Source organism: Sorex fumeus, unplaced genomic scaffold, assembly GCF_029834395.1.
Source record: "Sorex fumeus unplaced genomic scaffold, SorFum_2.1 ptg000050l, whole genome shotgun sequence".
Lineage (NCBI taxonomy): Eukaryota > Metazoa > Chordata > Mammalia > Eulipotyphla > Soricidae > Sorex > Sorex fumeus.
Genome location: NW_026606107.1, coordinates 2,364,173 through 2,389,642, shown reverse-complemented (window position 1 = coordinate 2,389,642; position 25,470 = coordinate 2,364,173). Strand labels below are relative to the sequence as shown.

At 39.5% G+C, this 25,470-nt stretch overlaps 2 protein-coding genes across 2 annotated transcripts in view; one reads left to right on the top strand and one right to left on the bottom strand.

Moving 5' to 3' along the window:
- The window catches only part of CSTF2 (cleavage stimulation factor subunit 2), a 41,912-nt gene extending 34,114 nt beyond the window's left edge, over positions 1-7,798 (top strand). Inside the window, exon 16 of the mRNA XM_056124145.1 lies at positions 7,701-7,798. The gene's annotated coding sequence lies outside the window, so the exon portion shown is untranslated. The remainder of the gene's footprint in view (positions 1-7,700) is intronic.
- Positions 2,061-22,928, bottom strand: NOX1 (NADPH oxidase 1). Its single transcript, XM_056124134.1, is given in 15 exon segments — positions 2,061-2,121; positions 2,123-2,157; positions 4,865-4,890; positions 6,024-6,117; positions 6,263-6,329; positions 7,144-7,263; positions 7,704-7,744; positions 7,747-7,810; positions 7,812-7,887; positions 7,890-7,925; positions 9,532-9,582; positions 17,270-17,371; positions 17,475-17,630; positions 18,453-18,527; positions 22,874-22,928. Coding segments are annotated over 15 exon segments (1,059 nt in total).
- Positions 22,929-25,470: the final 2,542 nt, after the last annotated feature.

The following is a 25,470-nucleotide window of genomic DNA, read 5'->3' as shown; positions in this document are numbered from 1 at the left end:
GTTGTTTCATTCCAGATAAGTATGAACATAATTAGTGCCAGTAGCTCTAACCTCTGGCTCTCCCAGCCTAGTTTTCTCTCTTTCATAGTGGCATTAAGGAGGAACATGGTTTCTCTTCATCAGGCCAACCTCAAGAGGTTAAGAGGTGCCTTAATAAGTAAAGTTCTATTGGAACTACTCTTGAGCCTATTTATATTCTCAGAATCTTACCCCCTGGGATAGGATTATGGTCAAGTGAATTAAAAGCCTGCCATAGGCTTAGAGAATGTAATAGCATATTGCTTACATGTCAAGCAAAAGAATGCAAAGATAATCAGCTTTATGAGAGATATTGAAATTGAGGGATTTTCTACTCTGATATATAAACATTTACAACAAAATTTGCTGAATAAGATACTTCATATTATAACCCAGAAAGAAAAACTTGGTAAAGTTGAAGAGCTTTCTGAGTAACTTATTCATCCTTAATTAAGCTTGGATGTTGATTTATTATCTTGAGCTTTTCTGCCTACTTCCATGAATATTTTAGGCCTTAATATGTTGTTTTAGCAGTACTCATATCTTGTGATCTCATGGATATTTAGACATTGAGATGAAGAACAAAGCTTTTCAGTCATTAGGACTTGTGAGTTTTAAGGCACACTAAGATTCCAAGTCAGAGTCGTTAAAGATCAAATTATTTTGTCAGTGGTTGTCTAATAGGAACAATAACCATCAAAGTTCATTGTACGTTTTCACTTAAATAGCTGAAATCCAGAAAATTCACAACAGCTGGGGTCCTCCAGCCTGTTTTTATGGAAATAATAATGGTATTTTTTTTACTGATGTTCAATTAAGAAATGAGAACACAATTACCACTGTGAATTCATGGACTACCTTTGTTTCGTTCAGACTAGTGACTGAAAAAAATCAACCTGATCTTTCCTTCAAGTCATACAGGTTTCTGTATTATTAGAAACAACCATTTATTTCTTCTTGGTTACTTAGTGATAGAGAAATAGGTGTTAATAATGCTGGTACATTAAAAGCCTTATTAAAAATCTATAGTGAGTTTAATTGTCTTTAGGCACAAAGAAGTGTGGGTTTTCTACCCCTTTCAGGGGCACTGATCCTTCTAGTGAATCCCTGTGACTACTAACATCCCAGTGTCATGTGGATGGAAGAAATAAATAGCATTTTGATAAGAGGAGAGAAGGCATTTTTCTTATGTCATTAGCTGAATGATTCCTTAGTGAATAGGTAGGTACTTGCCAGAAAGATGATCAAAATTCTAAATTACCTTTGTGGAAAACTAGGTGAGAATTATAAATAGTTATAAAAAGCCCCTGTTGATTTAAGTTACCCAAAGATGCAGTTTAAGTTTTCATGATGGTTTTCAACAGAACAAATGCAAGCTAAATGATTATATTACAGACCTCCAATTACAAACTAGCCAATTTGCAAGATTATTTTCCAAATGGAGAGCATTGGTAAAGTAAGGAACATTCGTAAGCAAAGAAAATCCTTCATTTTTTGACAAGCAAAAATAAGTAAAGCATAAATGGTTGTTCACACTGGATATGATCACGTTTTTTAAATGTTAGAATGTACATATTATATAATGGGATTCTTGGTAATCTTGTGTTGTACTGTGTTACTATTTATGCTAATTATTGTTTTGTCATTAACTTCAATAAATTTTTATTTAAAAATTCAATTTAGAAATCTTTGAAGGCGGGAGGGAAGGGAGATTACCAACAAAATACACTTTGAATCAACAAGATTACCCAGAGTTAAATTGTATAACTTTGACCCACCTCTGCTATTAGACCTTGCTTCAGTCGTGGAATTCCAAAGAACTTGCAGTTATTTTCCCATGAAAGAATCCATCTGCTGCAATTATTGTGACTTCTAAGGTTCTTAAGTTTATGAAGTTGTGAGAGCAAAGTTGAATTGAAAGAGAATGCCACAAACTTGAATGTTGAAAAGCACATTATTGACCCTATTGACTGCCCAGACTTCACCAGATCAAGTGGATTGTTGAAGAAAAAGGGAAGAGTGTAGCTTAACCATCTCCATTACTATAATTCAGAAATTTTCCTTGTCAAGTAAAATTGAACTTTCCTAGAATTCAGACTAGAGTTGGAGACAGCATTTCTGCAGGTTCTTTGTCAAAGCCTATCGATCATATAAGAAGACTTCCACCTCAGACTTATAGAAGAACAAGGCTAGAATGCAGCTAAGGCTGTTAATATAGTGAGAATGCCTATCTCAGGTCTCTACTCCCAAAAACCTTGCATAAAAATTAAGTTGGTTGATTCACATTCTTTGTGGTAGTTTTCTCACTTTTTTTACTGGTCAGCTGCAAAGTGCTTCCAACCCATAATCACTCTCCAAGCTCAGCTGTACCTGTCCTATTCAGACAGATTGGGGAGGTGTAGTATAGTATAGTGGTTAAATAACTAGATTGAAGCCAGGCTGTCTGAATTCACATCCCACTTATAATTTTTGTCCCTTGTGTGTGACTTTAAACAAGTTCTCAGCTTTCATTTTCCTACCTTCAGAGTAGGAATAAAATGAACAGCTGCCTCAAGAGTTTTTTTTTTATTTTTATTAGTGGATCACTGTGAGGTACAATTACAGAGAAACTTTTGTGCTTGCGTTCCAGTCACACAATGATCGAGCACTCATCCTTGCACCAGTGCCCTTTCTCCACCGCCAATAATCCCAGTATCCTTCCCATCATCCCCACCCTATTCCCCCGCCCTGCCTCTGTGGTGGGGCATTCCCTCTCGTTCTCTCCATTTGGGTGCAGTGGTCTGCAATAGAGGTATTGAGTGGCCATCATGTCACTCTAGTCTACTTTCAACACAAATCTCCCATCCCGAGCAGGTCCTCAGAACACCCTTTACCTGGTGTTCCCTTCTCTATCTAAACTACCCTCTCTGCCTCAGAGTTTTTTAAATGAAAATCAGGTAACCCAATTAGGAGATTGCCTGACACATAGGTGTTATTAAAGCTTCCATTGTGCATTTATCCCCACTTCAGTTTCTCACACTGAAGAGGTAGTGATGGGAAGGTTACCTTGGTGAGGATAATACTTTTTTTTGAGTCGGCATTCAGCACTCTCATTCTGTCATGCTTTCATACCTTTTCTCTTAAATTTTTATTTTGTTTTGGAATGGGCTAGATCGATAGCACAGCGGGTAGGGCGTTTGCCTTGCACACAGCCAACATGGCCGATCCAAGTTCGATTCCTCCGCCCCTCTCGGAGAGCCTGGCAAGCTACCAAGAGTATCTCGCCCGCATGGCAAAGCCTGGCAAGCTCCCCATGACGTATTCGATATGCCAAACACAGTAACAAGTCTCACAATTTGTTGTGAGATGTTACTGGTGCCCACTTGAACAAATCAATGAACATCAGGAGGACAGTGCGGTGCAGTGCAGTTTGGGATTTAGAGCCATACCTGGTGATGCTCAGGGCTTACTCCTTTTCTTAGGTATCACTCCTGAAAGTGAGATTCAAACCCAGGTTGACCACATGCAGGACAAGTACCTTACCCACTGTACTATCTCTCTAGCCTGCTCCGTTTGACTTAAATTGAAATATAATGCATCACAGATAACATTGACCCTTAAAAGTGCAATTTGTGCTTTTTGTAAAGTTTTTTGTGCAATTTGTAAAGTTACTAGGTTATGTGACCACCACTCTGATCCAAGAATATTTTCACCACCCCCAAATGAAACCCCATATATATTTGTTGCCACTTTCTCCTAATGGCCCCCTATCTGACACTAGACAATCAGATCTTCCCGACACATATTTGCCTTGTAATTGTATAGCATCTAATCTTTTGTGTCTGGCTGCTTGCACTTAAAATGTTTTCAGGGTTCATCTATGATGCAGCATATATCAGTACTTTATTACATTTTATAACTATTACATTGCTTGGTTAGATTAAATTTTACGTATTCATCTGTTGAATATGTGGGTTACTTTTTGTTTCCACTTATACATTTACGTACAAGTTTTTTTGTGTGGGCATAATGTTTTCACTTATTTTGTCAGTGTATTTAGAAGTGGAATTGTTGGATCATGTGGTAACTCTACATGTAACATTTTGAAGAACTGCGAGACCTTTCTTAGAGTACTGTACCATTTTTAATTCCCATAATTAATGTAGGAGGAACCTTCTATCATTTTCTTACCAACTTTTAACATTGCTTTCTTTTATTATGGACATCCTAGCCATCTCTTTCCTTTTGTGCTATTATTTTATACCTGTTTACTGGCTTCTGTTCTGTCACCCAAATATATTCAGATCAACTTTAAGCTAAATTAGTGTTTCCAAAACCCTATTGCTTCTCCAACAGTCTCAATGCACTTCTCTATTTTCTCCCTAATATGACACTACTCCACATACTGTTTTTCACCTAATTCATCTTTCTCTCTTCCCACATAAGATAATTCCCTTGTTTCTCTGCCACTCTTTTTCCTATTCATTCTTAAACTTCAGTTATGGTCAGTTAGACAGCAATGAACAATTTTCTGGTTTTTTTTTCAATTTTTTATTAGTGAATAACCGTGAGGTACAGTTACAGACTTACAATCTTTCGTGCTTGCATTTCAGTCATATACTGATCAAGTATCCATCCCTCCACCAGTGCCCATTCTTCACCAACAATGGTCCCAGCATCCCTCCCACCACCCTCACCTCTTCCCCTCCACTCCACCCCACCCCGCCTCTGTGGAAGGGCATTTCCTTTTGCTTGCTCGCTCTCCTTTTAGGTGCTGTGGTTTTCAATAGTGGCCATTATAATGAACATCATAATGAACAATTTTCTTTGTTTTTATGCTACTTTACAAAGTAGAGCATTTTTCTACCTTTCTCACTTCGTATTCATTAGGATCTGTCAAGTGAGAAGATCAAGTAGTTACTAATATAACCCCTGTTTTACAGATGAGAAATTTGGTGTCTGAAGAACAGAAATTTTCTTGCATAAGGTACCTGAACTGGAGAGTGTCAGAACACCAGGAGCATCTGGCTCTGAGTTACTAAAAGTTCTTAGTACTGCTGTCATTATGTGTTTCCTTTTTGTATTTTGTGGGCAGACTTCTTCCCTCAACATCCATGTATGTTTCGTGGAGCACATCCCACATAGAATAATTTTTATGCCTACTGAAACATTTGCTGCTGGAAGTCAAGAGCAATATCCTGTTTCTCTTTTCAATTTCCCAAGCTTCTAGAATAGTGAGTACTGAAATTATAGAAGTAAATCACTGTTTTTGACACTGAATCAATCTTTACCTGCCAAAGATCAGATCATCGGTTAACTAGATTTTACCCTCAAAATTTTTATTAGCTTAGGTAGAGCCCATTAAGGCCCCAAACAGTGCATTTTATTTTATTTAGTTTTGGGGCCACACTGGCAGTGTTCAGAACTTACTCTTGGCTCTGCACTCGGGGATCACTCCTGGCGCACTGGCAGGGCCATATGGGGTGCCAGGGACTGAACTCTGGTCAGCCACATGCAAAGCGAACACCCTACGTACTGTACAATTGCTCTATCTCCAACGATGTATTTTAATCTTTCCAATATGCTGTTTGGTAATACAGATCAGACCTGAGTCTCCTTACCCCACTGTGTGGGGACCTCTGAGGCAACTAATGGCATATCAGTTACGTAGTCATGAACCTTTGCTAAAAGCCCCAGATACGATTTCCTTGTGTTTTGTTTTTGATTGGGGGCCACACTTAGAAATGCTCAGGGTCTACTCCTAGCTCAGTGCTTAAGGTTCACTCCTGGCAAGATTTAAGGAATCTTTAGTACCAGGATTCAAACCCCAGTTTTCTTTAAAAAGCATGTGCTCAAGCCTTTAAACTATCACCCCAGCCCCAAATTTCCTCAGTTTTGGGCAAGAGGCTAAAAGTGGTACAGTAGTTTGTCCCACGAAATCTTTTCCAGAGTCTTTAATATGCTATAATAGCTTCCCTAAACCCTAGCTTTGCAAACTCAACTAACTGGAGAATACATTTACTTACTGTAGATAGAGGTTATTGTAGAAAACTCATTTTCCCCCCACACAGGACTACCAAAGGAGATAACCTCCTCCATTTCAGATCTGCCAGGATGTCGCTGAAAATTTTATGCTGCATGACCAATATGGAGTTAGAGAAACAAATGATAAAAAGTTGGTCCTGATAGCTGTCTCTTAGTTATTTTAAAACTTGGTGATGAGGGTGAGGGCTGGTAGTAAATCTTAAGAAATAATACCAGTTACCATGCACTCTTTTGTCTGATGTCCATCTTGTATGGTAAGTACTATATTACTTGAACTCACAATGTTGCTGTTTCCCGATAAGGGAGACAGTGCTTTAGAAAATCCACTTCTAATTCCTCCATCTCCTGCGGGTAGGTTGTTTTCCTTGCATGTGGCTGACCCGGGTTTGATTCCTCTGCCCCTCTCGGAGAGCCCAGCAAGCTACCAAGAGTATCCCTCCTACATGGCAGAGCCTGGCAAGCTGCCTGTGATGTATTCGATATGCCAAACACAGTAACAACAAGTCTCACAATGGAGACGTTACTGGTGCCTGCACGAGCAAATCAGTGAACAATGGAAGGACAGTGCTGCAGTGCTACAGTGCCTGTTCAAAGGAAACCACTGAAATAGGCAAAAGCATCTGTCTCCCTGCGGATCCAGTAAAGAGATCTGAACATAGCAAGAAAGAACATACGTGCCCATTACAATGTGCACTCTCGTCACATAATGGCATATATTTGTGAACTCTGTTTTTGTTGATCAAATCTAAGGTTCTCATGAAAAAAATCACCTCTCCAGATCAGCAGACCTAACATAGTATGGATATTTAGAATTCTGACAACTCTTATGGAAAGAGATCTCTGACCTCATTTGATTTCAATAGATTTTAAAACTTCAAATTGAAAAAGAAGGCCTTAGTCTTACCACTTGCTTTAGAGATACGATCACTACCTCTTCTAACTCCAGGGAGGAGTTATTCTATTGCTCTGTTATCAGTTGTAAAGAACTTAGTCCACATAAGCAATAGACGCATCAGGTCCAAACCAAATGAAAAGTGTCTATGAAAAGTGTACAAACACTTTTGTGTTTTGAGGTTGTCACTTGCATGTTTGAATTTTTACTAGGTGGGCTTCAAGATAGAAGCACGTGGGGAAACCCCAATTCCCACTCCGACCAACACAGCCACTTCTTATAGAAAAGCATCCTCATTGGCAGTGTCAAAGGGACCATCTACCTCAATTCTGGCAGAAGAGAAGACCGTGGACAAGAGAAGACTCTCTACCTCTAACCTTAAATGTCCTCCCAGAAACATGGTTATTCCCACTACTGATTCTGTCTATTCTGGGGACAGGGGACTTTCCAACAGTATTCAGGTGTCTTGGGGGCAGTCACTCCCAGCAATATTCAGCTCAGCAGTGCAAGTCTGACAGTACTCAGGCCCAGTGGTGTGTGTGTGTGTGGGGGGGGGGGGGTCACCAGGACTACTCTGGCAGTACTCAGAGGGCCATGCTGTGGCAGGGATGGAATTCAAGTGCTTCTGCAGTGATGCATACACTCCAGTCCCTTGAACTAGCTTCCTGGTTCCCTGTCTTTGTCATATTGTGTTGTATCAGATTCTGTAACTAATTGCATTCTCTTTTCTGCATGTCTGTATCCTGCTTTGGGACTCTGCCCTCAGGACCTACCTGGTGAATGTTGCTGTTCAAAAGCCCTTATGAGATTTTTTCTGCCCAGTCCCCTACAGCTTGGATATGAAAGGAGAAGTCTCTGGAAACAGAAGTCAGAGGAATGCCACTACTGGTAAGAGATTGAAGGGCAATTAGCAAAAATATACTACCCCACTTCCATGCTGAAGTCATGCTTCTCATAGGCAGTTCCAAAGCTTTGGATGGGTAAACAACTTCTAAATGATGCATGGAATGACAAAGGAGACAAATTTAAATTGTGTCAGTGCCAGGCAGATGAGTAAAGTCAGCAAGTGAGTGAGTAAAACTGGAAGTCTGATAATAAATGAACTGCAAGCAAAAGTCCTGACTAAAGGGGGCAGCAGTTACTAAATAGTCAAGACAGCATCTATGCTGCAAAACCGAAATCCAGCATTAGCAGATTTCTTGATCAAGAGAAGGCAGGAGTGCCATTTTATAATGTGAAATCTTCCATTCCATTATTTAAGTTGGTTAGTATGTGATTCAATTTACTTTTACCTTTATTTTTTTCTAACTGTATTTAAACACCATGGTTTACAAAGTTGTTCATAATGTAGTTGTTTTGGGGCATTTAGTTCCAATACCAATCCCACCGCAGTGTGACCATCCCCCCACTGTTGTCCCCAGTTTCCCACCCACCACAAGTCTGCCCCTTTTTAGGCACAAAATGATTTATTTTATATTGCTTGTTACAACAAACTAGCAAATGGAATTATTAAAAACGTTAAGGAAAAGAAAATTTGTGAAAATTGTTGTATCTCACAATGCTATTATTTGTCTGAAGATTTACTAAGTTGTTTGTTGCTAGTTGAGCCTTAAGTGTTATTGTGTTCATTATGGAGCTTAGTGGGCTTCTATGTTACTTTCCTAGCAAATTTGCTGTGTCCCTATTAGGCTGTCAGTATTGTGGAATTTGGAGGTATTGCATGGTTGTGTATGTGTCTGCACACTGCAGGAGCTGTAGAGCTCGGACAATTTTTTGTCTTGATGTCTCTTAAAATTTGTTGTGAAACTGGGCCTATTTTTATGTTGATGGCTGCAGGGTTTGGATGTGGCTACTGGGGCTTATGGCAGTACTGAATGTTCACGTGAGGCTTCCCTGCCTGCCTCCTCAGAGAAGGCCCCGTTGTTTTCAGCTCCCAAACAGGTATACTTGGGAGTTTCTTTGGCTTAGCATCTCTTCCAAGATTAGTTGTGAAGTAGTAAATCTGGGCCATTTATATAGTAGAAGCTTGTGGGTTATGGCTGTGACTTACAGGGTTTCCACGGCTTCACCAGGGTGCAGGGTGAGGACTCAGTCCTACCCCCTCGAAAGGAGGCCCTGGAATTTTCAATTCAAATCTCACTTAGGATTGATTTGTAAAGTTCATGCCTCATTCAACAAATACTGAGTTTGAGTTTTCGGTTGTTTGGGGGTTTCAGGCCATACCCAAAGTTTTCAGGGCTTACTCCTAACTCTGTACTCAGGGATCACTCCTGGCAATGTTTGGGGGACTACATGGGATGCCATGGACCAAATCCAGGTTAATCATTTGCAAGGCAAGTACATTAGCTGCTGTACTATTTCTCCACCCTAAATAAGTGAAGCTTTGATGCATATAATTAAGTTACTATTTGGCCAAATCTGAATTTGTCAATAGAAAGGAGTAAAGTAGAAAGTTTTGTTTGCTAATCTGTTGTTACTTATAAAGGAGAACAATTTCTGAGATTTGACAGGTCTCACCTGTAAAGGAAGAAGAAGCAAATAACACAGAAATTAAATACGGTGTAATAACATATTTTAAATTATGTATAAAATTTTACCTTTAAGAAACTGAAATTGTCTTCCAGGACAACTTTTCTGATCTGAAAAACCTACAGAACAGGTAGATATGAAATAGGAGAATATAATTGAGGTAAACAAAAATGATAAATATATATGACTAATGCCATATGCAATAGCAAAATATAAAACTTGGTGCTTAAAAAGGGAATGCCCTGTAACAGAGGCAGGGTGGGATGGAGGGGGCGGGGTGGAGGTTGTGGGAGGGATGCTGGGACCATTCATTTTTCATTTCATTTCATCATCCTGTTATTCGTCGATTGCCTCGAGCAGGCCCCAGTAACGTCTCTTTCATCCTAACCCTGAGATTATATTCAAGGCTCTTTAGGAGAATGAGACCCATCATTGTTACTGGTATTTCGCATATTTGGTATGCCACGGGGAGTTTGCCAGACTTTGCCCTGTGGGCAGGCTACATTTGATAGCCTGCAAGTTTGTCCAAAGTAGGAATGAGATGATAAGATGTCATAAAAGATGTCTTGATAAGATGTCGCGCGGCTGCATTTGAGGCCACGCGGTTCCGGAAGCTGGATTTTATAGTCTCTGAGTCTTGGTCATCTAATTAGTGACACGCATGAATGGATGAACGAGATTCCCACTGTCCCTACTTACTATCCTACCTACTGCTGGGACCATTGGTGGTGGAAAATGGGCACTGATGGAGGGATGGGTACTCAACTATTGTATGACTGAAACACAAGCACGAAAGTTTGTAAGACTGTAACTGTACCTTATGGTGCGTCACTAATAAAAAATGTAAAAAAAAAAAACTTGGTGCTTATCCATCACCTCATATTTCAGTTTTGTTTTGGTTTTTGGGACCATACCTGGCAATGCTCAAGGATTACTCCTGGCTCTGCAGTTATGAATCACTCCTGGCAGTGCTCAGGAGACTTGTATGAGATACTGAGGATCAAAGTCAGGTTGGCTGCATGCAAGACAAGCATTTTACCCCCTGTACTGCCACTCCAACCCCTTATCCGTTACTTCTCAACTACTCAAGATATCTTTTTTTTAAATTTGCTTTTAGGCTCACACCCAGCGATGCTCGGGGCTTACTACTGGTTCTGCACTCAGGAATCTCTCCTGGCGGTGCTTGGGGGACCATATGGGATATCGGGGATTGAACCCTGGTCGGCCGTGTGCAAGGCAAATGTTCTATCCACTGTACTATTGCTCCAGCCACTCAAAATACCTTTTATCTTGTCTAGTTTAGTTTTTTTCCCCCTTTATTTTTTTTTTAAATTGTAAATTTACAATTTTTTGTGCTTTGGTTTCAATTATACAATGATCAGATACCCATCCCTCCACCAGTGCCCAGTGCCCATTTTCCACCACCCTCCCACCCCCATCCCCCCATCCCCCCTGTCTCTGTGGCAGGGCAATCCCCTGTGTTCTCTCTCTCCTTTTGGGTGTTGTGGTCTGCAAAAGAGGCATTGAGTGGCAAACATGTTCAGTCCATAGTCTACTTTCGACATGCATCTCCCCTCCTGGGAGGATCCTCCAAACATCTTTTATTTGGTGCTCCCTTCTCTATCTGAACTGCCCTTTCCTCTAGGATACCCGGCTGGCCTCTAAGTTATGGAGTAATCCTCCTGGTGCTGATCTCAGCTATTCTTGGGTATTAATCTCATACTTTGTTACTTTATATTCCCCAGATGAATGCAGTCTTTCTATGTCTATCCCTCTCTTTCTGACTCATTTCGCTTAGCATGATACTTTCCATATTGTACCACTTGTATGTAAATTTCATGACTTCATCTTTTCTAAGAGCTACATAGTACTCCATTGTGTAGATGTACCAAAGTTTCTTTAACCAGTCATCTGCTCTTGGGCATTCAGGTTTCTTCCAGTTTCTGGCTATTGTAAAGAGTGCTGCAATGAACAAACAAGTGCAGATGTCACTTCGACTATACATTTTTGCCTCTCTGGGATATATTCCCAGGAGTGGTATTGCTGGGTCAAATGGGAGCTCAATTTCTAATTTTTTGAGAATCGTCCATACTGTTTTCCAGAAGGGCTGAACCAGTGGACATTCCCACCAACAGTGAAGGAGTGTCCCTTTCTCGCCACATCCACGCCAGCATCGGTTGCTTTTGTTCTTTTGAATGTGGGCCAGTCTCTGAGGTGTGAGATGGTATCTCATTGTGGTTTTGATCTGCATCTCCCTGATGATTAATGATGTAGAGCATTTTCTCATGTGCTTTTTTGCCATTCGGATTTCTTCTTTGAGAAAGTTTCTGTTCATTTCATTGCCCCATTTTTGGATGGGGTTGGATGTTTTCTTCTTGTGGAGTTTAACCAGTATTTTGTATATCCTGGATATCAACCCCTTGTCAGATGTGTATTCGGTGAATATCCTTTCCCATTCTGTAGACTGTCTTTGTATTTTGGTCACTGTTTCTTTGGAGGTGCAGAAGCTTCTTAGTTTAAGATAGTCCCATTTATCTATCTCTGTTTTCACTTGCTCGGCCAGTGGCGTGGCATCTTTGAAGATACCATTAGCTTCAATGTCATGGAGGGTTTTGCCAACTTTATCTTCAATGTACCTTATGGTTTCTGGTCTGATGTTGAGGTCTTTAATCCATTTTGATCTTACTTTTGTGCATGGTGTTAGGCAGAGTTCTGAGCCTATTTTTTTGCATGTAGCCGTCCAGTGATGCCAACACAATTTATTAAAGAGGCTTTCTTTACTCCACTTCACATTACTTGCACCTTTATCAAAGATTAGCTGAGCATATGATTGAGGGGAGATGTCATTGTATTCAACCCTGTTCCATTGGTCTGCAGTTCTGCCTTTGTTCCAGTACCATGCTGTTTTAATTATTACTGCTTTGTAGTACAGTTTGAAGTTCGGGAGGTTGATTCCTCCCATTTTCTTTTTCCCAAGAATTGCTTTAGCTATTCGTGGGGGCTTATTGTTCCATATAAATTTCAGGAGTGTTTGCTCCATTTCTTTGAAGAATGTCATGGGTATCCTTATAGGGATTGCATTGAATTTATACAATGCTTTCGGTAGTATTGCCATTTTGACAATGTTAAGTCTCCCGACCCATGAGCAGGGGATATCTTTCCATTTCCTCATGTCCTCTTTTATTTCCTGAAGTAGTGTTTTGTAGTTTTCTTTGTACAGGTCCTTTACTTCCTTAGTTAAGCTGATTCCTAGGTACTTGATTTTCTGGGGCACAATTGTGAACGGGATTGTTTTTTTCATGTTGCTTTCTTCTCTCTCACTGTTTACGTATAGGAAAGCCATGGACTTTTGGGTATTGATTTTATAACCTGCAACTTTACTATACGAATCTATTGTTTCTAGGAGTTTTTTGGTGGAAGTTATTGGGTTCTCTAAGTAGAGTATCATATCATCTGCGAATAGTGAGAGCTTGATTTCTTCCTTTCCTACGTGAATGCCCTTAATATCTTTTTCCTGCCTAATCGCTATTGCAAGTACTTCCAGTACTATATTGAACAGCAGTGGAGAGAGTGGGCATCCCTGTCTCGTCCCTGATCTTAAGAGGGAAGGCTCTCAGTTTTTCCCCATTGAGGATGATGCTTGCTGTAGGCTTGTGGTAGATGGCTTTAATTATGTTGAGGAAGGTCCCCTCTATACCCATTTTGGCTAGGGTTTTCATCATAAAGGGGTGCTGGATCTTATCAAATGCTTTCTCTGCATCTATTGATATGATCATATGCTTTTTATCTTTTCTTTTGTTGATATGGTGGATTATGTTGATTGATTTCCGAATGTTAAACCATCCTTGCATCCCTGGGATGAATCCTACCTGGTCATGGTGTATGATCTTTTTGATGAGTAGTTGGATTCTATTTGCTAGTAGTTTGTTGAGGATCTTTGCATCTGTGTTCATCAGGGATATCAGCCTGTAATTCTCTTTCTTTGTGGTATCTCTGTCTGCTTTTGGTATCAGTGTGATATTTGCTTCGTAGAAACTGTTTGGAAGTGTTTTTGATATTTCAATTTCGTGGAAAAGCTTAAAGAGGATAGGGAGTAAGTCCTCTTTAAAGATTTGGAAGAATTCACTAGTGAATCCATCCGGGCCAGGACTTTTGTGCTTGGGGAGATTTTTTATTACCATTTCAATTTCCTTGATAGTGATAGGTCTGTTCAGGTATTCCAGGTCTTCTTGGTTCAGCCTTGGGAGTCTGTAGGAATCTAGGAATTTATCCATTTCCTCGAGGTTTTGATGTTCCGTGGCATAAAGCTTCTCAAAGTACTCCCTGAGGATCCTCTGAATTTCTGTGGTTTCTGTTGTAATGACCCCCTTTTCATTTCTGATTCGGTTTATTAGGGTTTTCTCTCTCCCTTTCTTTGTGAGTTTTGCTAGAGGCTTATCGATCTTGTTAATTTTCTCAAAGAACCAGCTTTTGGTTTCATTGATCTTTCGGATTTTTTGGGTTTCCATCTCGTTAATCTCTGCTCTGAGTTTTATTATTTCCTTTCTCCTGTTCGGGTTGTGCTCCTTTTTTTGGTCCTTCTCCAAGCTCTTAAGCTGTGAGGTTAGGTTACTTATGTGTGCTCGCTCCTCCTTCCTGAGGAATGCTTGTAGAGCTATAAGTCTAGTTTAGTTTTTTAAAGCATCATTTCTTCTTTTAAAAATTTAATCAAATTCACTTTATTTTTAAAATATTTTTTGTTGACTACTTGGATTACAACATGGAATTCCAACGGTTTATCTTCATATCTCTATATGCGTCTAATTGTCATCACTCCCAGCATCAAAGTTACAGCGTCATCACGCCACCAAGATTGCTCTACTGATTTCTCCCATCTGTTTCTGGCAACCACCATAGTTTTCACTGGTCTACCAGATAGCTATTTTTGTTTTTCTTTTTTTGCCAGTTTATTTCTCCGAATTATTTAAATTACACATACGAGTGAAACCGTCCAGTAATTGTCTTTGTCTTCCCTTTTTTTCACTTAGCATAATTACTTTAAATATAATCCATTTTGTTCCATGGATCACAACTTCATCTTTTTAATGTCATTCAGGTAAGACATTAATACCACATGGGAATATACTGAATTTCTTTAGTTATTTGCAAGTGGGTGTGTAATTTGATTCCATATTTTATGTATTGTGAACAAAGTTGCTATGGAACATAACAGTGCAAATAACCTTTTATTTTTATATTTTTATATCCTATGGAAAAAATACCTATGAATACTATTGCTTGATTGCTGTTTCTGTTGGAATTTGTTTTTTGTTTTGTTGCGTTTTTGTTTTTTTAAGGAACCACACCTTTTTCCATGGTGGCCACATCAGTTTATTTTATTATTTTTCATATTTTAAAATTTTTTATTAAGGCACTGTGATTTATGAAGTTATTCATAGTTAAGTTTTAGACATGCAGTATTGCAGCATATCCCCCTGACCCCTTCCAGCCTGCTCTCTTGACAGGCTCCTTTCTAAGTTCAGTTATTGTAGCTTGGGTCTGTTGATTTCAGTGTTGTTGACACTGTGGTTTGGATATTCAGCTCTGTGATTTCTTAACACCACCTTTGTACCTGAGTTTTCTGACCATGCTCCTGTTGCTTCCCATTTGTGTCTTCTCCTCCTTCCTTTCATTCTTTCTTTCCTTCTCTGCCCTATAGTCTGGGGCAAAGTTTGACCTGGGTATCCCCCATTTAAAACATTGCATTCCCTCATCCATTTATTCTCAATACCAGTTATTAGTGATATCATCCTGTGTGTATCCTTTTTCTTGGCTTACTTCACTTAACATGATGTCTTCTGGTTCCATTCATGTTGCGGCAAATTGCATATTTTATTTATTTGTCTAGATTTCTGTTTCTATTGGAATTTTTTTAAGGAATCACACCTGTTTACATGGTGGGTGCAGCAATTTATATTCCCACCAATAATGTACAAAGGTTCTTTATTTTTATTTACTATCCTCACTAACACTTGTTTTCTGCCAGTTTTATATAGACCATTCTTATGAACATGAGGTGATAGTTCATTGCGATTTCAAATAAGTGCTGATAAACATTTTTTCATGTGTCTGAGAGCCATCTGTATGTTTTTTAGGGGGGAGGGGAGGGAAACTATCTGTCCAGATCGTTCACCCATTTTAAAAAGCATCTTTCTGTTCCAGAGATCTCAGAGGTAGCTGGTCGCCTCCACATGCATAGGAGCTACTAAAATTCTATTTCCTAGAAATGTTGAGTCATCTCCTATTTGTACAATTGTACATTGGAAGTGTGTGTAATGAGATTTCTCAGGCTGTTTTAGGCAAATTATATGCTTGAGTTTTTCTGAGGAGGACAAGAGCAGAGATGGGGCTAGGAACCTGAGACTACGCATTATACAATTTGATATTTCTTATTTGGAAAAAATAAGAAAATTTCTCTGGAAATTTTCTCTGGAAAAAATTTTCTCTGAAATTCAGAAGACATAAAAATGTTTAAGAAATGGCTATTGTAGATAATGGCATGGTGAATATGGGGGCGCATACATTTTTTCATGTCATTGTTTTTCCTGTTTGTTACATAAATAGCAAGCAATGGAATAGTTCGATCTTATGTTATTTTAGATGCTCTGGGGACCTTCCAGTGCCAGATACAAACCAGGGTCAGCTTCAAACAAAGCAAGTGCCTTAACCCTCATACTTTCTCTCTGGCCTCTGAATCTTATTTCTAATTATTTTGAGGAATATCTGTACTGCTTACCATATTGGTGCTAAGTGAAATAAGTCAGACAGAGAAAGACAAATACTATGTAGTTTTACTTATATTTAGTAGATAATAAGAATGAACAAAAAAATGAAAACAGACTTATACTGCAGGAACAAAATAGTATTATCAGAGGGAATGTGGAGGATAGATGGGCAAATTGAGTATAAAAGCTCAATAGTGTGTTGATAGATGAAAACTAGACTTTTAATTCAAGCATAGTATAGTTTACACAGATGTTAAATTGTAATGCTGTATACCTTGAACGTATGGGATATTACAAACCAATGTTCAATAAAAAAGAAAACATATATGAAATAAATTACTAATAACAATGTGGGAAAATTTTTTTCCTCAGAAGCAATCAGAGAAAAGAATATTAAAGTGAGTTTCTTAAATGGGAAAACAACCTTATGTGTTTTAGGTGGAGCATGGGAACTGGGATTGTGGCATGCTAGGATCAAACCCAGGGCCTCTTACATGCAAAGCATGGAATGGCCTCCATTTACCAATGTAGGAAAACAACTTTAAACAATAAAGCTCAGCATTATCTGGAAGCGGAAAAACAGGTATATTCACACGTGCAGCTGGTGAAAGTGCAAAATGATAGTGTCTTTCAAGAAAGCAATTTGGTCATTATTGTAATAATAATAATAATAATAAATAATGTAACAGCTCCTAACAAGAGTCTGTTCTTGTCCATAGGTTTCTTACCTCAGCAGGCAGCCTTTTAAATTGGTGGACAGGGGGCCAGGGAGGACTTGCAATGGGAATCACAACCCTCCTACTTCCTGAAAGAGTTTATACTATTGTAAGGATGACTCATTCATGCTCTTGTCTGTTTGACTCCAGACAATTCCACTGAGACAGAAACAGAAAGACAATTTTGGGCAAAAAATTATTTAAGCTCAGGGGTTGGAATATGAAAACGAAGGTTTTAAAACTACCCAATGCCTAAACAACTAAGGCTATAAAGTAGATGATAAAAAGATTATATGTATACAAAATACCTCCTCCAAATTAATAACTCCTCCAGATAAACTTCATAAATGAAACCATCATGAGAATCAGAGCTGTTATGATGATAATCCAAATGAGACCAGCAATGCTGGTGAACCTGGTAAACTTAACTGTCTATGAAAGGAGAAATGTAAGGCTAGCACAAGGCACACCAAGGATACTATGCCCTTACTGCTCATGACCAGATGCCAGGTGCTTTGCCATTGATTCAACTCATAGTGTTTGGAGACAAGATGGGATTTAGCCAAGAATCTATCTCTTTCTCATCATGAGATAGATTGGAAAGAATGGAAGCAAGGGACCGGTATGTAGGCTCTTAGCTTCCCCTGTATTATTTAAAGTTAAATAAGTGTGCAGTGATTTGAATAACTAAATGGAAAGATGGAGAGGAATGTGAACGATATCTTGGGAACATCACAACAAGTATACCCTTTGAGAGAAGAATCCTAGGGGCTGGAGAGATAATACAGTGGGTAGGGTGTTTGCCTTGCATGTGGCCAACCCAAGTTGAATCCCTGGCATGTCAGGTCCGTCAGCACTACCAGAAATAATTTCTGAGTGCAGAACAAGGAGTAACCCTTGAGCATTGCTGGGTATGGCCCCCAAACCTAATTATTTTTTTAAAAAAAACCTAATATCCATGGGGGCAGGAGCAATCGTACTGTGGGTATGGCACTTGCCTTGCATGCAACAAACACAGGTTCAGTCCCAGCATCCCTTATCCCACGCCCCAGGCATCCCCAAGCCTGCCAGAAATGACCTTTGAGTTTCAGAGCCAGGAATCAGCCCTGAGCACTACCAGGTGTGACCCCAAAACAACAACAAAAACGAATCCTGGTATCCTACATCTAGTGTTCATCAGAGCTGAGATTTTTTTACTTCATTCACAAAGGAATAAAATCTAAGTTCAATGAAAATAGACATAGAAAAGTGCTGACAAATACTACCAGATAATATTTTTGAATCTGTATTTCCGTGGATGATTAAAACTGAACTCTTAATGTCCCCAAACTTGTAGGGTTTTTAAAAAAATTATTTTTTAAGTTTTGGGGTCTATCAGTGCTCAGGTTTTAACTCCTGGGTCTGCATTCAGGATTCACCTCTGTCAGGACTTGGGGACCATATGGGTAGATAGGCCAAAAAATGCAAGACAAGTGCCCTGCCTGCAGTTTTATGCTTTGCCTTATTTACCTATGTTTAGACAGTTAATGTATACTACCAGTTTGTGGAAGGAGAGGTTGTGATCCAGTGTTTTATTAGTATGTGCTGCAAAAATACATATTACGTGATCAAGATTGGGTTACTTTTGGCAGCTTTATGAAATTCACTAATCCCTAACTAACATGCCTTACAAAGAGAAAGTCAATAGCCATTCCCTGGGCTGTCAAGATCTCTAACTTCCATCCCTAAGAGCTTGGTGTTGAGTCATCCTTCTATGGAGTACAGAGTCTCTTGTCAATATGAAGGTTGACCTCAGGGTATTTGTGACTCACTGGCAAGTACCTCTCAGGATAGCAGATTTCGACACACTGGAATCATAATCAGTATACTGTTAAAATTTAGGATGTGAGCAGAGGCTTGGTCACAGGCCAGTGACAACTAGAGTAGAAGAAAGAAGAGACCATTAGCTGGTTCATCTCAAATCTAGCAGTTGGGCAGAGGTCCAGTTTGCTTGTCTGAGATCTGGAAATGGACTGGGCCAAAAGTTCTTTTTCTATTTCATCCCTGTGTTGCTAGCACAGTAAGATCAGATTTTGTTTGCAAACTATGGAAAACTTGCTGAAATTAATCTTAAATTGAGAAATTCCCTTGACAGTGGTTTGAAAATGTTTGATGTTATATTGAAGGACAATAGGGTTTAATGATTCCTTGTTTATATCCTGTGGATGTAATACTTTCCAACAATTATTTTTGCTTAATATACTTAATTATTATTTTAAAGTTGGTAATTTTTAATCCAAACTTGAGACTAAATATTTTAATTTGAATTTTAAATTAACCTTAAATATTATCATTATAATAGTGTCGTAATTATAGACATCTTTTTCTTTTCTATACTTTCTAATGAGGTAATTATAAGTCTGTAAGACTAATAAGAAGTCATATAATAAAACAACTTAACTATTTATATTTAAAATATCTTTATTAATTGAATGAAACCTAAGTAAAACTAGTGAAACTTTCAGAACAAAAAAAATTTTAACTTAGAGATTTGAGAAAGAACTTCACTGTCAAACAAACACTGTCCTCCCGTTGTTCATTGATTTGCTCGAGCGGGCGCAGTAATATCTCCACTTTGAGACTTGTTTTTGCTGTGTTTGGCATATTGAATACGTCATGGGGAGCTTGCCAGGCTTTGCCGTGTGGACAAGATACTCTTGGTAGCTTGCCGGGCTGTCCGAGAGGGGCGGAGAAATCGAACCCAGCTCAGCCAGGCAGGCTGCATGCAAGGCAAACACCCTACTGCTGTGCTATCGCTTCAGCCAAGAAAGAACTTCAGTTTCATATTCAAATTTCAGAATTTCATATTGATTTGGTGAGTAGCTGTTGTCAGGTGTGGGGGAGTTGAACCTCACCTAGCTGTGCGCAGGTCTGTTCCCTGCTGTCTGCTCAGGAATGACCCCTGGCAGTGTTCCAGGGATAGTATATGTTGCCAGGCAGTCGAACAGGGGTGGACTGCACACCTTAACTTCTGTACTATCTCTCTAACACTTCATATTGATTTTTTTCGGTGACTCCGCAACTTTAACAAAGAGCAGCCTGATTCAGCAGTGAATTTCTAGAAAAGGAACACATGAATCAGTGCTTCAAAGAAATAGCAAAGAAGGACTAAATAGAAGATACTCTATACCATAGTGGTTCAAGTCCAACTCTTCTCAATTCTATACCAATAGTTTCTGATTTCTCCTTGCACTTGGGACTGCAAATTACAAAGTGTGGCAGTCTCAAAGCAACAGTGATGATAGTGGCAAGTTTTAAGCTTTATGAATAAAAATGCATATAATAATATCCTAGACTTAATCATGTAGAATATTAAAAATACTTCTGCAAAATTCTTTGAGACATTCTTTGTTAATTTATAAAGTTGCTAATGTAATATTTTTCTTTTTAATTTTATTGAATCACCGTGAGATAGTTACAAGCTTTCATGTTTGGGTTACAGTCACACAATGACAAAACACCCATCCCTCCACCACTGCACATTCCCCACCACCAGTATCCCCTGTATATCCCCCCTTTTCCACCCTCCCCTTGCCTCCATGGCAGACAATATCTACCATACTCTCTCTCTCTACTTTTGGGCATTATGGTTTGCAATACAGATACTGAGAATTTGGTCCATTATCTACTTTCAGCACACATCTCCCATCCTGACCGATTCCTCCAGCCATCATTTTCTTAGTGATCCCTTCTCTAGTCAAGCTGCCTTCTCTCCTCCGCTCATGAGGCAGGCTTCCAGCTATGGAAAAATCTTCCTGGCCCGTGTATCTACTGTCCTTAGGTGTCAGCCTCATGTTATATTATTTTATACTCCACAAATGAGTGCAGTCCCTCTATGTCTGTCCCTTTCTTTCTGACTCATTTCACTTAGCATGGTACTCTCCATTTTAAAGTTTATGATACTTTAATTTATGCATTTTAAATTCTCATTAATGCTTATCTCCTTTAAATTTAGTAGTTATAATAGAAAAGTCATTTAATTTGCACATGATTCAGAAAGTGATTTTAATGGCTGGGGAGATGGTTCAGGTAGTAGAACAAACACATGCCTAGCATATATGAGGGAGTAATGAGTTTTTTTGCACCACCAAAAAATAAATTAATTAAATCAAGTTAAAAAGTGACTTAGTATCTCTGTAGGAGGCATTATAATTTAAAAGTATTTACGAAATGCATTCCATGCATACTGCTTGATTTCTAGACTTTTAAAAACTGCAGTATAATAAAAATAATGGATAAAGATAGCAGGTAAAAATAATTTACTGTGAGTTATATAACAAGCAGAATATATTCCACAGCTTCTTGGCTTTTCATCCACACCCAGTGGTGTTTGGCTTTGTACCTGGGCAATGCTCTTGACAGTGACCAGGGACCATGTGGTACAGAGATCATTCAAAGCATGTGCTTAACCTATTGAGCTATCTCTCTGGCCCCTTAATAACTTTAGTATTTTATTTTTGTCATTTACAGTTTCTTTAATTTTTTAAATATTGTATTGAGATTCTGTCGTTTAAAGTACTATTAGAAATGGTTTCTCATTCACATAATTCCAATACCACCATTTCCCTCTCCCAGGTACCTGATTATTCCTCCCTCTTAACTGGCTTACCTCTAAGTCAATTGTGTTGATCAGTTTTCCCAACATTTGAACCTTTGGTGCTACTCTGCTGTGTATCCTTAAGTCCAATATATGAGAGAGATCATTTTCTATCCCTATCCTTCTGAGCTCACTGAGTATGATATCCTGCTTCCATCCATGTTGCTGCAGACTGCATGATTTTTTTCTTTCTTAGAGCTGCATAGTATTCCACTGTGGTATACACAGCTTCTTGATCCATTCATCTGTAGTTAGGTGTTTAGGTTTTTTCCATATCTTGGCCATTGTACTCAGTGCAACAGTGAACATAGGTGTGTATATATTCTTTCAAATTAATGTTTTTGTGTACCTAGATTCATTTTGAAGCTCAACAATATTTTTTTGGCTTTAGGGCATACCCAATGATGCTTAGGACTTACTCCTGGCTATACACTCAGAGATTACTCCTAGTGGACCTTGGGAGGACCATACTGGGTGCCGGGGATTGAACACCTATCAGCTGTGTGCAAGGCAAGTGCTCTTCCCTTTGTGCTTTTGGTGCAACCCCAAGCTTAACAACTTTTGCAACTTTTAAAAAATACTTATCTTGTCTTTTTGGCCATGCTCAGTGGTGCTCAGGGGTTATTCTAGGCTCTGCACTCTGTAATCACTCTTGGAAGTGATCAGGGGACCATATGGCGTGCTGGGCATTGAATCCCAGCCAGCCACATGCAAGGCACTCTACTACCACTCACGCCCCCCAAGAATGCTTTTCTTCATTAAAGTAGTTTTTCATTAAGACATAGACATTTCAGGTGTACACCATCATAAATTGACATTACACCAATAAAAGTCTAATTCTGTCCTTCATGATACAGTTGTCCCCTTTACCTGATAAACTACTCCTCTGTCCCCCTTCATTTCAGGTCTTATATTCTAAGAGTTTGTTTTTTATTGTAGTTCATTCATTTGCTTGATTTTTGTTATTTTCTCTTTTTTTCTTCATTTGATTGAAATCAAACTTAACTTTGTCAGTCATTAACAAAATTGTCTTCATAAAATTTTGCTAATCCTTCTGACTTCCCTGAATAACATTATTTATCTAAAAGAGTTTAGCTAACTAGTCACTCTTCTACATGTAGCTGTTAGTTGCTTGCTAAATGGGGAGCATATAATCTCAAGTGAAAAATTGGTGCGAGGGGGCAGAATTCAAAATTCTTTTGACACAAAAACTATTTTTCCAATCAACCTACACCCTGAGTGACAGCCGTTAATAAGCTGGACCAAGGTCTGTCTGATGTCCACAGTGATTTACAATGTGAAGTACTACAGCAGTACAGTGAACCAAGAGCGAACTTGCTATTTTCCATTTCCGACTTTTCCACAAAACCTTTGTTTTCTCCTTCTCCTGAGATATATTCCAATTTTTTTGGGTAGTGAGTGAAAGCTTGTCTAATATCTGAGAAAATTCTCTCTAATCTCAAAGATCCTGCCTTTCCACATAGGTTCCCACAACTTGCTTTATCTGAGTCACAGAAGTTTCTCTCCTCCTTCCCTTCCTAACTCCCTCCTCTCTCCTTTCTATAATTCCCCTTTCCCATAACTATTTTATTGTTATTGCAATGGCAGGGGTAGTACACACACTTGGTTGTTATACTTACATAGAATTTTGGTTGTAGTGCTCACTGGGGTTCACATACTTGTATTTCTTGAGCACTTTACTTAGGCACTTTCATAAATAACATTATCTAAAAAAGTTGTTCGCTTCAGCTAACTACTTACCCTTCTACATGTAGCTGTTAGTGGCTTGCTAAATGGGAAGCATGTAGTCTCAAGTGAAGAATTTTGGGTGGAGAGGGGACAGAATTCTTTTGACACAGAAACTAATTTTCCAAACAACCTATACCCTGTATGACAGCAGTTTAATAAGCTGGGCCAAGATCTGTCTGATGTCCACAATGACTTACAGTGTAAAGCAGTACAGCAGTTCAGTGAAAATCATACTGTGGCACATAGATATTGTGACTATGGAGATCCCAAATGGCGTTTCAATGCTTGCTCACATGCTCACTTGGGGTAGCACTGTAGCACTGTCCTCCCATTGTTCATCGATCTGCTCGAGCAGGCCCAGTCTCCATTGTGAGACTTGTTGGTAAGACTTGTGTTACTGTATTTGGCATATCGAATATGTCATGGGTAGCTTGCCAGGCTTTTGCCGTGCGGGCAAGATACTCTCAGTAGCTTGCCGGGCTCTCTGAGAGGGGTGGAGGAATCGAACCTGGGTTGGTTGGGTAGGCTGCGTGCAAGGCAAACACCCCACCCGCTGTGCTATTGCTCCAGCCTGCTCACTTGGGGTAGTGCTCTTAATTGAATCTCACACATTCTACTTGTAGTGCTTGCTGTGGTCACTGAAGTGCTCACACACATGCCTACCAAGGACCATACTTCCTTGTTATAGTTCTTGCACATATTTTCAACTGTGGTGTTTCCTGGGAGTCACACCCCTTTGGTATTCACACACACCTGGCCTCCATGTACGCACAAATCACTTGCAATTCTGGGGATCATAGATAGCAGAGCTTTTAGGTTCAAACTGCAGGGCTACCAGGATCATACTTAGTACATGTAAACGTAACTGGGATCCAATCTCATGATCCTAAGTTTTTAAGACCAGTGTACTATGCCACTGTGCTATTCCTTTGGACCCTGTGTTTTTCAATGTCAGTGCAAGCTGGTGTTTGAGTTGAACTGCTACTCTCATTAGTACCTTGTTTCTGCTGCTAGCCCACTCTGCTTCATAAGAAATCAAATAGTTCTCTAGATTTTCGTAGAGAAAGTCTGAATGTGAGAAATGCCCTGTAGAATGTTAAATAAATTATGGTATATAAATTCCATGGACTGCTATGCCCTGAGGAGAATGAGAGCTGGGTTGGTGAGAAAGCTCAAAGGGCTGGAGCACATGGCTAGTATGCAGAAACTCCAGGTCTGATTCCTGGCATCACATTGTTCCCTGTTCACTACCAGGATGTCCCGCAGGGTACCCAGCTCTACTGAATTGAGTAGTGCTGGGTTGACTGTAATCCTGGAGTGCTTTGTAATCCGCTGAGCACTGCTTGTTGACCAAAACAGGGAAAAAGGAGGCACTGAAGGGATAGTACAGCAGGTAGGATGATAGCCTTGCAATTAGCTGACCCCATTTTGATACTTGGAACTCCATATATTCCCCCTGAGCCCACCATGAGTGATCCCTGAGCACTGAAAACTGGCCTAAACACCCCCCTCAACCAAAAAAATAAAAAGTAAAAAAAGAGGATGATAATTGTATGCAGTGGCATAGGAGTGAAAAACAACCAAGTTCTGAAGGGAGGAGGTAATTTGATTTCTAGCATTTGCCTATTTATATTATATAGTCATTCCCACCCACCATGATAGATTTCAAGATACCAACTTGATATCATTGGACAGCACTGAATCTTTACAGTGTGAGCCCCAGTTTTGGTTAAAACAAGAAAATATATCTTGATGAGATGGTCGTTCCATTGAGAGTGAATGGGGCGTCAGGAACAAGGCTGTTTCTCATAAACATTGTCTTCGTAAGATTCAGCTGTAGTCCTACCTTTCCACACTCACAGTCAAAGTCGGCCAGCATTTGTGCCGCTTGGCTGATGTTTGGTGTTATTAAAACAATGTCATCAGCAAAGCGGAGGTGGTGTAATTGCCGACCATCTATCTTCACTCCCATTCCTTCCCATTCCAGTCGTCGCATGATGTTCTCGAGGGTGGCACTGAAGAGTTTCGGTGAAATGGTATCACCCTGCCGCACCCCTCTCTTGACATCAACGATCACTTCTTTGTAGAATGGTGAGATCCTGGTAGTGAATCCGCAATACAGCTCACGGAGGATCCTGATGT